Source organism: Coregonus lavaretus (assembly GCF_964263955.1).
Source record: "Coregonus lavaretus genome assembly, chromosome: 3".
NCBI lineage: Eukaryota > Metazoa > Chordata > Actinopteri > Salmoniformes > Salmonidae > Coregonus > Coregonus lavaretus.
Genome location: NC_139990.1, coordinates 63,904,847 through 63,919,016, shown reverse-complemented (window position 1 = coordinate 63,919,016; position 14,170 = coordinate 63,904,847). Strand labels below are relative to the sequence as shown.

The 14,170-nt window shown below is 46.6% G+C and overlaps 1 protein-coding gene across 1 annotated transcript; it reads right to left on the bottom strand.

Moving 5' to 3' along the window:
- LOC311106704 (RNA-binding protein MEX3A-like) lies at positions 1-5,658 on the bottom strand (the record flags this gene model as incomplete). Its single annotated transcript, XM_084149100.1, has 2 exons — positions 4,931-5,658; positions 1-1,130 (listed from the first exon to the last, which is right to left on the bottom strand). The coding sequence occupies exons 1-2, from the start codon at positions 5,352-5,354 to the stop codon at positions 1-3; spliced, it is 1,554 nt and encodes a 517-aa protein (XP_084005226.1). The 5' UTR covers positions 5,355-5,658.
- Positions 5,659-14,170: the final 8,512 nt, after the last annotated feature.

Below are 14,170 nucleotides of genomic sequence, written 5' to 3'. Positions count from 1 at the left end.
TTAGGAGAATATTCGGATAGCCTGAGAGACCAGGGTGTGGCACACCGGGCACTCTGGATGGTTGAGCTCACAGATGCGGATGGCACACTCCATGCAGAAGAGGTTGTGGCCGCAGGGCACCAGGGCGGCCGTCACTTTGCTCTCGAAGCAGGTCATGCAGTCCCGGAGGGTGGCCGGTGGCGAGTCCGGCACAGGAAGGCGTCCAGGGAACCCCACGCCCGAGGTTGGCTCACTGTGGGCACGGCGGGCCTGGGCATGAGGCGAGCCAGATAGAATAGTGATGCTGGTGCCTGAGGAGTTGCCGGTGTTCCCTCCACAGGGCTCAGGAAGGCCTGGAGAGAGTCTAGTCAGGGGCAGGGGCAGACCTCCAAAGCTCTTGGAGCGCTGCTGGGCGTAGAAGGCCACCTGTTTTGGGTAGTCTGGGTCTCCCCAACTCTGGGTGCCCTCTGAGCCAAAGTAGGAGCAGGGCTTCTCTCCGGGGCTGTTGAAGTTGCCCTTGCTGTAGATTAGCCCTCCTCCTTCCCCTCCTCCAATCATGGCATCTGAGAAGTTCTGGCGGAAGCTGCTGGTCAACGGCTTTCGCTGGCCCCCCTGCAGCCCCCACACCTGCTGCAGGCGGCTCTCCAGACCCCCGGAGCCTACTGGGCTGCCACCATCCGGCCCCAGGCAGTCATTCTCGTTGTTGTGGTCGTGCAGACCCCCCGTTCGGAATGCGATGTGCGCCTCGATCTCCTCACGGGCCCTCTCGGCGTTGCTGGGTGATCCGGTGATCTCAAAGACGGGGTCACGGTCTCGGCTAGGGGTGACGATGTAGGTGCAGGTCTGCTGTTGGATGCGTTTGATGGTGGAACCCTTGGGACCCACCACCAGCCCCACCACGCGGTAGGGCACCCTTACCTGGATGGTGGTCTGGCCCGGCAGGGGCGCAGGCGGGGAACCGCTGAAGGACACGCCCAGCTTGTTGCGGGACGCTCGGAGCATGGAGAAGTGCTCGGCGGCAGAGATGATCTCGCGGCGGGCAAGGGCCACATCCTCCTTTCGGCCCGTGATGAGAAACACAGGCTCCTCGCCCCTCACTGGGGTCTTGATGTAGGTGTTGGTCTTGGCCCGCAAGGCTTTGATCTTGCAACCTGCAGAAACAAAAGACAATGTTTTAAAAAGCCAAGGACACATTTAATTCAATTTTCTGATACACTCATCAAATATAAGGAATTTGGAATAGCTATGATTGTAATTTTTTATGTTTTTTCTTCTTCTATGGAAACAAAGACAGAATTGATAGTTGACCTTTGACATACCTTTTTAAAAGATGGCAAATGTAGGTCTAAAATGCTCACAACTACAGAGTGTTTAGACAGTCCAGCTATGGTCACTAGTCTTTATCCCCTTTACAACATTTTAAAGTGTTACACTTTTTTAAATTTCTGCAAAGATTATCATTACTAAGTCACATGTTTTCACATGGCATCAAGTCTCAATCTGAAGAGACTGTAGATGTCAAAGTATTTTTAGAACACCCCTTTATTTTATTTCCTATGTACAAACATTGCTAAACAGATTAGTTATTGTACCTGTTTCCAAAGGACATCAGAACTATTCTGTGATATGGCTACAGTTATGGCTGCATTCAACAGTGTTGCCACGAACAACCAGCCCCTCTCCTTGAACTGACATGTCTGCTACCTCCGGCCCACACATACATCATTTTTGGGTCATTTATTGCAGTGCATTTGCTCTGTTTTTGATCAGTGTGTAAAAACTGACTATATTAAGTGCTTTTAGCGAGAGCCTAGATGTGAGAGAGTACAGGCTAATGCTATTTCATGTCAAATTACCTTAAACTCTAATACTGAGACGTTGTAATATGACAAAGAGGGGAATAAAAAAGGAGTAATTGTTGAGTAGGCTTGTTAAGAGCACTTGAGGTCAAGAGGGATATGGTAAACACAGCCGTACACTATATATTACACCCAACAGGAAACGACATGCAACACTCCACTACGGCAGCCTGTGGTGACATATAGGCAGGTGTGCAGCTACCGTTCTCATTCTGAAATGCATGTTTATGTTCCACCCCTAAGAATCCCTGAGTGTCTCCCCTTAGCAGGGTCTTTAAGAGGCTTATGTATGTCCGTGGTCTGGTAACAATAAGTAGCAATTTATTCAATTGTCAGGTCTCAGCACGTCTTTCTAAGTAGCACTACAAATCACAGCACACCATTACATCCGTAGCCTAAATACGCTTTACTTTACTTACTTTATTCAATGTCGTTTTACAGGGACAGTGCACAGTAATCAACATTACAGTAAAAGTGCCAGTTTTAGCCAGCCTGCTTATTTTCAACTGCAGTCCCTGTGCAGGGACTTTAGCAGTGTGGATCAAATGTCTGCACACCTCTAACCGAGGGAGATGTGCTTTCCTAATGCTACTAAATAGCCCCACCTACTAGGGCACAAACTTCAGAAGCCTAGATGGCACTGACTGAGTGACTCAGTGAGGCTCTGAGGGCTGAAGAGTTCAAACTATAATAATTTTTTATTTATTGAGTATGATGGCGGTGATGATGTTATTTGGGGTTTAATCATAAGGGTGTTAGAAGGAACACTCAAGCTTTATAATATGTATGATAGTTATTGCATATATAATATGTATGATAGTTATTGCATATATAATATGTATGATAGTTATTGCATATATACTATGTATGATAGTTATAACTTATGTAATAACCACAATGTTATTATATTAAACCATGCGTTAACTTAGGATAGATGTAAGGTTTAGTGATCCTTTGTAGCAGGAAGGTGAATGGCTATTTAAGTTGAAACCAATAGGCTACATAAAAACGTCAAACTATGAACAGAGGAGGAGACAAAGAAAACGACTCCATTGGAACCTTTACAATTTCCTTCAGTCAAATAACAAAGATCATTATATATCATTCCACAACTTTATGCCATGTCTTTCATTTGGAGAGCATGCTTTCCAGTACTGTGTCCATTGTTAGTGGTGCCTGCACGGCAAACCCACCCTTGACCTAGAGTCGTAATAATGTAGCCCTAGACGACACAAAAGCATCCTCCGGAATCAATTCAAATGACTTTGACAAAGGAGAAAACAATAATATTCTCCTCTCCAGGACGGGACATTAACTTGCCAGATTCACCAGGCAGTAGTCGACCCTGGGAAGGAGGGCGTTGAATGTGAACTAACTAACGAGGCCCTGAATCAAAAGGAGCTCATCCCAAATCCTCCAAATCGGCACTTCTCAGTCAACACAAAGCCCTCTGCTGCACTTGTGCTCACTGGATCCACCCTACGGCTGTCATCAGTTACCCCATTAAAATGCGAAGCTTACACTTCAGAGTAACGAACAGGAGACGCACAGGAAGATGAGAGCACTTAACGGCACAACAAAAACCAGATCACCACATCTGTGGAAAAAATGGAGTTGAAGCAAACAGTCTCTGCTGCCTTGGAACCACTTGACATTGTGGGGACCTGTTTATTTGTGTAACCCCAAAAACATGAATTAGGATTCACTGGCTGAATTGGTGTGTGTCCCCCCTCTCCTCTCTCTCTTAGTGACTTGGGAAACCATGTGGTATTGGGAGTGTTCATTGGAGTGAGGTTCAGGTGGAGCCCTTGGTTTGGGTGTCTGGGTGTGACTCCCTTTCAATGCCCAGTGCCTCTGACCCACCAACCATCCACCCACCCATTCATCCCTGCTTGTCTAACCAACCCCTCTGTATCTTTTGGACTCATCACAACAGAGCCAGTCAACAATAGATGCAGTCAACCAAAAACAACCATGTACCACAAAGCAATAAATAAAAATCAACAACCTTGAGTTGCTGGTTCTGAGAGTTGGTCAGGTTACAAGCAGTCTGGAGAATCCGTATATTACAGTCTGATAAATAGCCATTTTGTGTTGATCACAATAACAATATGGGCAATAGGTTTTAGAAAGGCCACATATTTTATGTTATTCTTTGTTCTTATCTTACGTCAGACATAGAAGAACTACACAACATTCAACTTGACACGTTGGTCCAACTTCTCGCTGAGTCACGCTTCGATTCCTTGGATCATCCCGAGTGTCTACTGGTAACACTGCCTAATAAGGTACCCCTCCCCTCACCCCCCTCTCACTTTCACACCTTTGTTTGACAGCTGCTGTCATTCAGGTTCATGTCGATGTCTTCGACAATTATTTGATACACAGATATATCCATCTTAAATCTGGGAATTCACTTTTTAACTCGCTCAAGAATAGAGAATATAGAGAAACACTTGCCATTGTAGAATTGTGTCACTGGGGCAGTCAGCAACAAAAACAATGAACATAATTAGAATTTACGAAACTGAAAACAACTGCTTGAAAACGGCAATCATTACTCAAATACAAGTTCTATTCACAATAAAGACAATAAATAATTTGTAAACATTTCTGGGCGACGAGATACCTCCGTTACCAGTAGCACGTTGCGGTTTTTTTTTTAACATTCTCGCGCGTTCAGACGACAAAGGAAGCAAGTGCTATCCCTGCCTGAAGTGTGCGTCTGTGAGCTGACATTGATGGCTGGATGTAGAATAATGCGCCCATGAGGTAACGGTTACAGTCCTGCTTTGTGTCTCCCCACGTTTGAAATTCACTAGACAGACAATAGAACCGAGCCTAGTTGCAACAACGTTGCAGTTTCTGCCACAGTATGTTAACTTGAAACAGATTTGTTACCATGGCCAAAGAGTGGTAAGGAAGCCTGTGTAGAATACAACAAAAAACAACACCACTCCCTTTTCTATATCAATAACACCAGCTAACAGTTATAGAGCATTATAAAAAACACCCTACAAACTACAGGTAGACACATTTAGCTCAGAACAGCAACATAACTTTAAATAGGAACATTTGGTTGGAATCTTTACCTTGTCTCCCCACTATTTCGGCCACATGTTCCGAGCTGGGCACGGGGACGCATTCTGTTATGTTGCAGCCTCGTCCTTTCGTCTCACTTGAAGAACCCTCGTACAGGACACATAACTTGCTCTTCCCTTGCAAAAGCCCTGTGTCCCCACCACCTCCGCCAATATTATTGGTATGGTTGTGATGGTTATTGTTATTGTTACTCCGATCCTGTACTCCCGTTCCAGGAGCCCCGCCGCCGTCCTCGCCTTCACCAAGCCCCAGTAGAGACAGCTGGCCCAGCGCGACCCTCAGGGCACGGGAGTCGTCTTCTTCCTCGTCGGGTGGCACTAGGAGACCTTCGCTTCCGAACCCGGAGCCGGCTAGATCCCCGCCGTAACCCCCATTTTTCTCCATGATCCCTGCTAGAACCAGCAGGCTAGGCATGGCTAACAAAAGAGTGTGAGACAAAGACAGGGGAAAGAGACTGGAGAAACAGCACCCGTGCCGCCTCCCCGCCCCCTCCTCTTTCCAATTCTCCCTTTGCGCTAGTCCCTCCCATAGACCGGCCCCTCTCTCTGTCTGCTATAGGCCTACTTGCGATACAGTATTCTCCGAGCTCTAGGCAAACGGGACACAAGGCCGTCTGCACGGAGAGGGGCTAGGCGATGTATCGCTCCACCCCGTCTGGTTCACAGTCCCCTCCTTGCTGAGACAAAACGAGCCGCCCTCCCGTTATACCATTCCGTCTCAGGTTCCCAAGCCTGTGGCATCTCAGAAACCATCCCCCGCGTTTTTCTTCACGTATGAAAAAACAAAAATATTCCCTCCACCTTTCCTTTGTCCATATCAGCCATGCGTTAGATCCAAGCCACGCTACTCATTCCGCATCCCTGCAATGCAAGACCGCAACGGTCTTTGTACTGTAGGCTATTTACACAAGGATGCATGGACTATAGCCTAATAATTCCCCCTCAATAAAATTTCTAAAGTGGATGCATTTAGGATTGTTTCCCGATTCAAGTGACTATTTGGGCACCAGAGTGTGCTGTTTGGTACATTGCCAATGTTGTATTATCTATGGTGGGACGCAGAGCAGTAGCCTAATGAGGGATATATGGACTTTGGATGGAGTTTATTTGTGAAATATGAACAACTTCGTTCACTGTCTTGCGGAGGATGTAGGTTATTCTGTCTATCGAGAATGAAGGAGTTAAGTGATATTTCGGGGGACCGCCCCGCCCACCCCACTCGTCGTGGGTTGCAGCAGGTCACCGCGTTGTTGTCTCGGGCGCCGTTGCAAATGGGGGCTGTAACGTAGGAGGAGGGGGTGAGGAGGAGAGGATAAAGGGAGTTGTCAGACAGGCGTTGCAGACCCTGTGCAGCAGGGATGTAAAAAAAAAAATATCCTTACATATTTCCCGTAAGCAGAGCTCTTGCTTGCAGCATTGCTTGCCAGGCGCGAACAAAGAACCGCGTTTGCCTCGCGAAATCTACATACCGAAATGTCCTAGAGAGAAGCCACGCCTGGCGGCATGGTTGTATAATAACACAAAGACACATGTGCTTAGTATTAATAATAATAATAGTGCAATTGAATAATACAATGTATCTCCAGTGTTTTAAGTTAAAATGTCTCCAATGTCTAATTTCACAAGTGAACAATAAAAACTCTCAATAGTGAATTGGAGCGGAACAGTAGTATCTCTACTGTAGCCTATAGTGCCTGGCGCGGGCGCAGTGTGGGTGCGCATGGCAGGGCTGTGGCAAACTGTGGGGGGCATCACTGTGCTTGCTCTCTTACCAACGATGAAACGGTTCATTTGATCGGTAATTGACCGTTTCCATTACTTCTGACTGTGCACCTCGCATGAGCAAATATGTTTTCTTGCTGTTTCTGGTGTCCCTCGAACTAACTGTGGAAATGTTGACGTTGGTCACCAAAGCCACCCTCAAATGGGTGATATGTTCAGCACTGATAAAACTATAGTTAGCCTAACCGATTATGAATATCATCAGATGATTTGATGCTCTCTTTGTATTCTCAAAGGGGATATGGTTTGGCTGGACTGGTTTAACCAGATTATCTGAGGGCTTGAACCCCACTAACTGAGTTCAATTAATCACTTGTCACTATATACTGTATGTGGCCTTGTCATGAATTACACTACTGATAACAACAACAACTCTCCTTCATTTGGGATGTGACAGACTGGGTGATCAGACAGTCTCTCACTCATTTGATGGGCACAAATCCCTATACAATAACTATACCTACTAATGTGGTAATGCAGCGGTAATACATGTTCATAATGAATGTTTAGCCTAATACATCGACAAAAACACTAACTTATAACCACGATGATGTTTACACCATAATTGTTTTTACAACCATTACAATCTGAGGATGTATGAAACTGAGAAACAATTACTGAATAAATAATTATTTAATTCATGATTTATTTAGTTATATGTCATTTATTTAACAGGGACAGTTCACATGAATCAGTGAACATTTCAGTGTTCACATCAATGTACTGTAAATGTTTCATCCATAATCCATGTAATTAATTAGTAAATAGTTAAATGAAGCCCTTGCAAAGACATTTGATTGAAATCTCCCAACTTTCTCTTCTGGTCACATGAGTCACTGACTGAGTCACTACAGATGAGTAGGCTATGTCATGTGTTGAAAGATATTGTCACAACAAAGGTCAGTTCAGGTGCACCTGTGCATAATCATAGTCTAGAGAGTCTAGACTCTGACACCTGCCCTGGGTGCTTATCAGAAAGGGGGGCTCTCCCAAGGCTGGCCCATGGGGAGAGAGGAACAAATATGTACAAAGGAATACAGGATTAAAAACCCTGTATTAGTCCACCTAACCCCAAGGCCTCTATGACAACAACAGCACCAACAGCCTGATTGCTGGGGATGAATAAAGGACTGGAGGAGGGGGGGTCTGTATCCCCCTAACCCAGCGGAGAGGCTTGAGGACTGGGGAGAGTGTGAGGATGGGGGAAGAGGCTCTGGGGCAGACGCTGGAGAAGGGACAGCTTCTTAGTGACACACAGAGCCAGTGTTGTCCAAGAGGTCATCTGCCTCCATTAATGGGGTCTGCAGGGAGCCCAAGGCCCAATCAATAAAGAGGACAGATCAGGGATAATGTTTCCCCCCCACCCCAGTCTGTCTGGGTGTCTTGGGCTCTGGGTTATGGGCCTGTTTGTGATGATACTGTATTCCTTACATTATTTTTCTCTCTAAACCTAAACCTATGGACCCGGATCTGACCCCACCCCAGTACAAGTTTCACTCAGTATGCCGCTAAAAGTTCAGACACAACAGGCCTGGTTTACATCCAGACATTATTACCTAGTAGTTTGAGTGTACAAACTCATCAGCTGCGTGTGTATGCAGGATGCTTGATAAAACCCAGAGTGCTGAGGTCATGTTACATGCCCACATAAAAAACTCTCAATGATCTTGACCATCTGGCTGTTTGATTAGGCCTGTCTCCCTCCTGCACCCTCTGAAAGGGAAGCTGAATCTGTGGGGAGGTGCTTTGGTTTACTGTGCCACAGACACCAATCTCTTTGTCCAACAACCCATGCAAACACCGTATCCACCTATGGACAGTGTCTGTCTTTCAAAGTGGACTTAATGGAGTGTAAAGACATCTTTAAGAAACCCCCAAGGGGCATCCCTTTGACTTTCATGGCCAGATGTCCTTTCATGACATGTTGGGTGCCCCGCTGTCGCCTGAATGAGGCTATGAGCACAATGGAGATGTTGGCCTGGTGCCACATGCTGATGTCATACACTGAACCAGCACTTGTGGATGACGTAACGCCTCCTGCATATGATGTCACCATGTCATATCTTGCACTAATATCTAATTCTAAGCCTACAATAGCCTAAAATGCCCTGCACTGCAACAGCTGTGCACAGACAAGACGGCAATAGAATCCTCGGTAAGAGGATCAGTTTAATATTGCAGATTATTTAACATAAACCATAATCAGTTAGCTTGACTAAGACAAACGTGACACTTATCAACATGTTATTCACTTAAACCTGGACTTTGCTGGTGTTATTGGTCTCTTTGGTTTTATCCAATTGATTGTGTTTGTTCGCTGAACATGGTAGAATTTGTCAATGAAACGGCAGCATTTTCTCAAATGAACGGCAATCCATAAATATAGCCCCATAAAACTCCTCTGTGAATGAGGCTGTTAATGTGTTCTCTCACTACAAGGCAAGCTCTATTTACTGTATGTGAGTGAATGTGTTTGTAACAGGAGAGTGGTAGGATTGGTGTGACAAACATATCCACACCAAGGTTTATTCAACACCCTCTTTTGCTATTAAAGGCATGATCCCCCCAACAACTCCCTGGACAGGCATACACTCACTCACTTTCTCTCTTGCATGCACTGGCGCGCACACACACACACACACACACATACACACAGGGTTGTGGAGATTGGGAAAGCTGGTCTCAGCTGGGAATATGAGTCAGGTGGCTATGACTTCATGGCTTTTCTCAGGTATTAGGTCATCCAGCTCCCCCCCCCCCCTTCTCTCTCTCTCTCTCTGAGCAAACTGATCACATCGATGCTCAGCAGCTAGTGACACACCTAGTGATGAGTACGGTTCACCTCACCTCATGTTTCCCCCTCTCTGATGATATCACCCTTAAGGGACTGAAGTCAAGCTTCAGCCTTAAAGTAACTGTCCAGTGTTTCCAGATTTCTATCAAATATGGCCTATAATTAATTACAATATGTGTAAAATAGTTTTCCTTTCAAAAAATGGTAATGAAGTACGTTAAAAAGCAGCTTTTCTGTGTTTTTTGTATAGTTTTTTTTCTCCACTGACTCTCTTGCACTCTCTTGATACTGTCTATCACACTCACTAGACTCTACCCACACACTCACATATTCTACACTGACGCTCCAACATGCACATACACACACACGCATATTGACGCCACACACACACACTAACACAGACACTTTTTTATACTCTTTCACACTCTTCACATGCGCTGCTGCTACTCTGTTTATTATCTATCCTGATTGCCTAGTCACTTTTATCCCTACAAACATGTACATATTACCTCAATTACCTCAACTACCTCATACCCCTGCACATTGACTCGGTACCAGTACTCCTTGTATATAGCCTCATTATTGTTATTTTATTGTGTTACTATGTTCCTTTTTTTATTTAGCAAATTTTTTATTTTATTATTATTTATGATTTATTTATTACTTTTGAACTCTGCATTGTTGGGAAAGAGCTCGTAAGTAAGCATTTCACGGTAAAGTCTACACCTGTTGTATTCGGCGCATGTAACAAATACAATTTGATTAGATTTGGAATGGTTCGGGAGTACCCCAACAACAGAATGGTGTGGGCGTATACTGATCATTAAAAATATTAATGCGAGTAGACCGCTGATTGGCCAACTCATCCTCCGATGACATCATCCTCTGAGGAACTAGCAAGCCTTTTTTGAAACGGTCTGTTTGAGAAGTGTTTTTCTCCACTTTATGCTTTCATTATTTGGGGTATGAGTTAAACTGAGATTTTCACTGGACAGTTACTTTAATCTCTTGTACTTTTTCTGGTCTTTGTGTGTGTTTATTGTAGATGAACAAAGTCATAATGCCTAACAAAGCATACATATAACGTTGGGTTACGGATGTAACCTTGGTTCTCTGAGTAGAGTAACGGGTCGCCAAATGACCTATGGGAACTCCTTCCCCTTCACGCGATGTGATTTAGATGCTTAATATCAAAGATGTTTACAGTCACGCCACACCCTTACTGTACCCACGTGACCTGTCACTATAAAAGGCGGTGTGGTGTGACATACTGTCTATTACTTCACTTGAACTCCACGGAGGTGGAGGAACGACATGAAAGCTTGGCGACCCATTACTCTACTCAGAGAACCAAGGTTACATCCATAATCCAACGTTCTCTTTCATTTTCGTAACAGGTCGCCAAACGACCTATGGGAAAGGCTGTAGCAAAGAGGTCTTTCGGACAACAGAGTGGGATAACTCACCATTTAACTTATTCCAGATGAGTCCCTGGGATGTCCTTATATCCACCACAGGATGCAACAGAATATAATGAGCCAACAGGGTAACACAAAATGTCAACTGTGGTACACAACCGTATACACAAGCAAGCTGAAAGCTAGAACTTACAACATGAGGCTTCAATTGGGTGCAACAGCACCAAGAGTGGAAGGCCTCTGTATAGAACATATATCTCACTGATGGTTGATAAGTAAGTATGTACAAGGTTCACGGTACGCTCACTTATCTGGCTCACTTATCCTGTGTTCGTGTCCAGAACCACAGACTCCACTAATGGTGTGGACATAACATTGAGTCTGTAGTTCCTCATGAAAGTCATGGTTGTTGCCCAACTTGCAGCAGCACAGAGAGAGTCCAGGGAGGCCCCTCTGAACAGGGCCCATGAAGGGTCTACCTGCTGCAGCATATGATTGGTAATCCAATGTGCCCGTCTCTGCTTCGAGACAGTGCACCCTTTGGTGTTATCCCCATAACACATAAAAAGCTGTTCTGTTTGACGAACAGTTCTTGTTGCAGCAAGATAGGCACTCAATGCCCTAACCCGGGCAAAGTGTATGCAACTCACGACTCTCCTGTGAGGAGTGGGGAGGCGGGTGAAATGCTGCTATGATTAAGGGCTGGTTAGCATGTGATGATGAAAGCACCTTAGGTAAGAATACTGTATTTGGCTGAAGCACTGCCTTAGATCCATCTTCTGCTAAAGTGAGGCATGAAGGATGGGAAGAAAGCGCATGTAATTCTCCAACCAGCTTGGCTGAAACAATAGCCAATAGAAAGACAGTCTTGACTGAGAACTCACATAGCTCAAGTGAAGACAGGGGCTCAAATGGTGGGCTCATAAGTGATCGTAGGACAACATCTAACTCCCATGAGGGTACTGAAGGAGCCTTGGGGGGCCGTAGCCTGTGGGCACCTTTTATGAATTGCGATACTAGAGGGTGTGCCCATGGTGATGCAATCGCAATCTGGTCATGACCCATAGAGATGGCTGCCATATACACTTTCAATGTAGAGGGGGACTTCCCTGCAGCCATAAGCTCCTGGAGGAAAGTCAAAATGACAGAAATTGGGCAGGAAGATAGCGATTCTGTATGGTCGACACAACACCTCCTGAACACGTTCCACTTTTAGGAATACAGGGTTCGCATAGAGGATGCTCTGGCTGGCTGAATTGTATAAATTACCAAGGAGGGCAACACTGCAGCTACAAGGCGGTCACGTTCAGGGGCCACACCCACAACTACAGTATTCTGTGTTTGGGGTGCCAAAGCTTACCGTTCGCTTGTGACAGGAGGTCCGCTCAAAGAGGGAGTTCCCATGGTTGGGAGGTTGTCAGCTGTACAAGGTCTGAAAACCAGTGATGCTGTGGCCAATGTGGAGCAACAAGTAGAACTGACGCGCTCTTGAGACTGATTTTCCTCAAGAGGGAGCAAAGGAATTAGTGGAAATGCATACAGCAGCCCCCTTGGCCATCTGTGTGGCCGAGGTGGCCTGCTTGACCCTTTATTGAGAACCAAATAGGACAATAGGTTGAGTCTTGCGATTAAGTAGATCGGCATTGGCCCTTCCGAATCACGCCAAGATCATCTCCACTACTGTGGGATGTATCTTCCAGTCTGAAGGAAGAGGGCCTCCTCTGGAGAGAAGGTCTGCTGCCTGATTCTCCACCCCCGGCAGGTGTATTGCTCCGAGAGATGTAAGGTGTCTGTTTGCCCAAAGCAGTAGCGCCTTTGCTATCTGGTGCAGTGCCATTGACCTCAGTCCACCCTGGTGGTTGATGTGTGCAACCACGGTTGTGTTGTCTGTCCGTATCAGTACATGTTGTCCTCTCAGTACTGGGAGGAAGGGCCGGAGTGCAAGGTGAACCGCCTTGAGCTCCAGTACGTTGATGTGAGCCATTGTCCATGGTGCTGACCATACACCATGGACCACTGACTGGTTCAAGACTGCTCCCCATCCTACATCTACTCCCGCTCCCCCGCTCCGGCGCTCGACGTCGCCGGTCTACTAACCACCGGTCCTGGCAACCCATCATTACGCACACCTGGACTTCATCACTACCCTGATTACTTCCCCTTTATCTAGCACTCCGTTGTATCACCCATCAGGCAGTATTGTTTCTGTTTTCATGTTCAGACGCTACTCCTGGTTTAGTATTCTCTCTATGTTCGTTCCGATTAAACTCACTGACTGCACCTGCTTCCTGACTCTCTTCATCTTCGTCACAGAATACTGCCTCACAAAATGGAAGCAGCAGCCAACCGAGACATCTCCTAGATGGTTGACAAACAGGAAGACCTACTTCGCCAACACCACGACCAGCTGGCGCAACTGGGGACGGCGATGGATGAGGTCCTCCGCGTTCTTCAATGTCTAGATCTTCCTCAAGGGGCATCACCCCCAAGGAGCGGAGGATCCTCTACCATGAGTCGACCCAGCGAGCCAGCACCTCAGCCCATTCAGCAGTCTGCCCAGGTCAGCGATGTCCGTTTGTCCCTCCCGGACAAATAAGACGGGACTCCATCCAAATGCCGTGGCTTCCTCCTCCAGTGCTCCCTCTATTTCGCTCATCAGATGGGAGCCCCCACCACCGAGAGATCCAAGGTTGCCACAGTTATTTCCCTGCTGACCGGGCAGGCTTTGGAGTGGGCTACGGCTGTCTGGGAGAGAGGAGAGGAGGTGCTGGGTTCCTATGAGAGGTTCATGGCTCTGTTCAGAGGAGTCTTTGCTCATCCACCGGAGTGCAGAGAAGGGGGTGAGCGTCTACTCCAACTACGGCAGGATGGCCAGACTGCTGCGGAGTACGCCTTCACCTTCTGTACAGTGGCAGCATCCAGCGGATGGAATGAGCCGACGCTCCGCACCTTATTCAGAAGAGGATTGCACGAAGAGGTCCAGACAGAGTTGGCATGCCGAGACGACATCCTCTCCTTGGACGCACACATCGGAATGGCCATCAGTCTGGATAACCTTCTTCGGGAGTGTCGGTACCCCCATCGCCTCTCTCCCTCCTTTGTTGACCGTTCTGATTCAAAGCCTGAACCCATGGAGGTAGGGGCCACACGCCTTCCAGTGGCTGAGCGACGCCGTCGGAGACAGCTGGGGCTCTGTCCCTATTGTGGTCAGGAGGGGCACCAGCTTCAAAGGTGTCT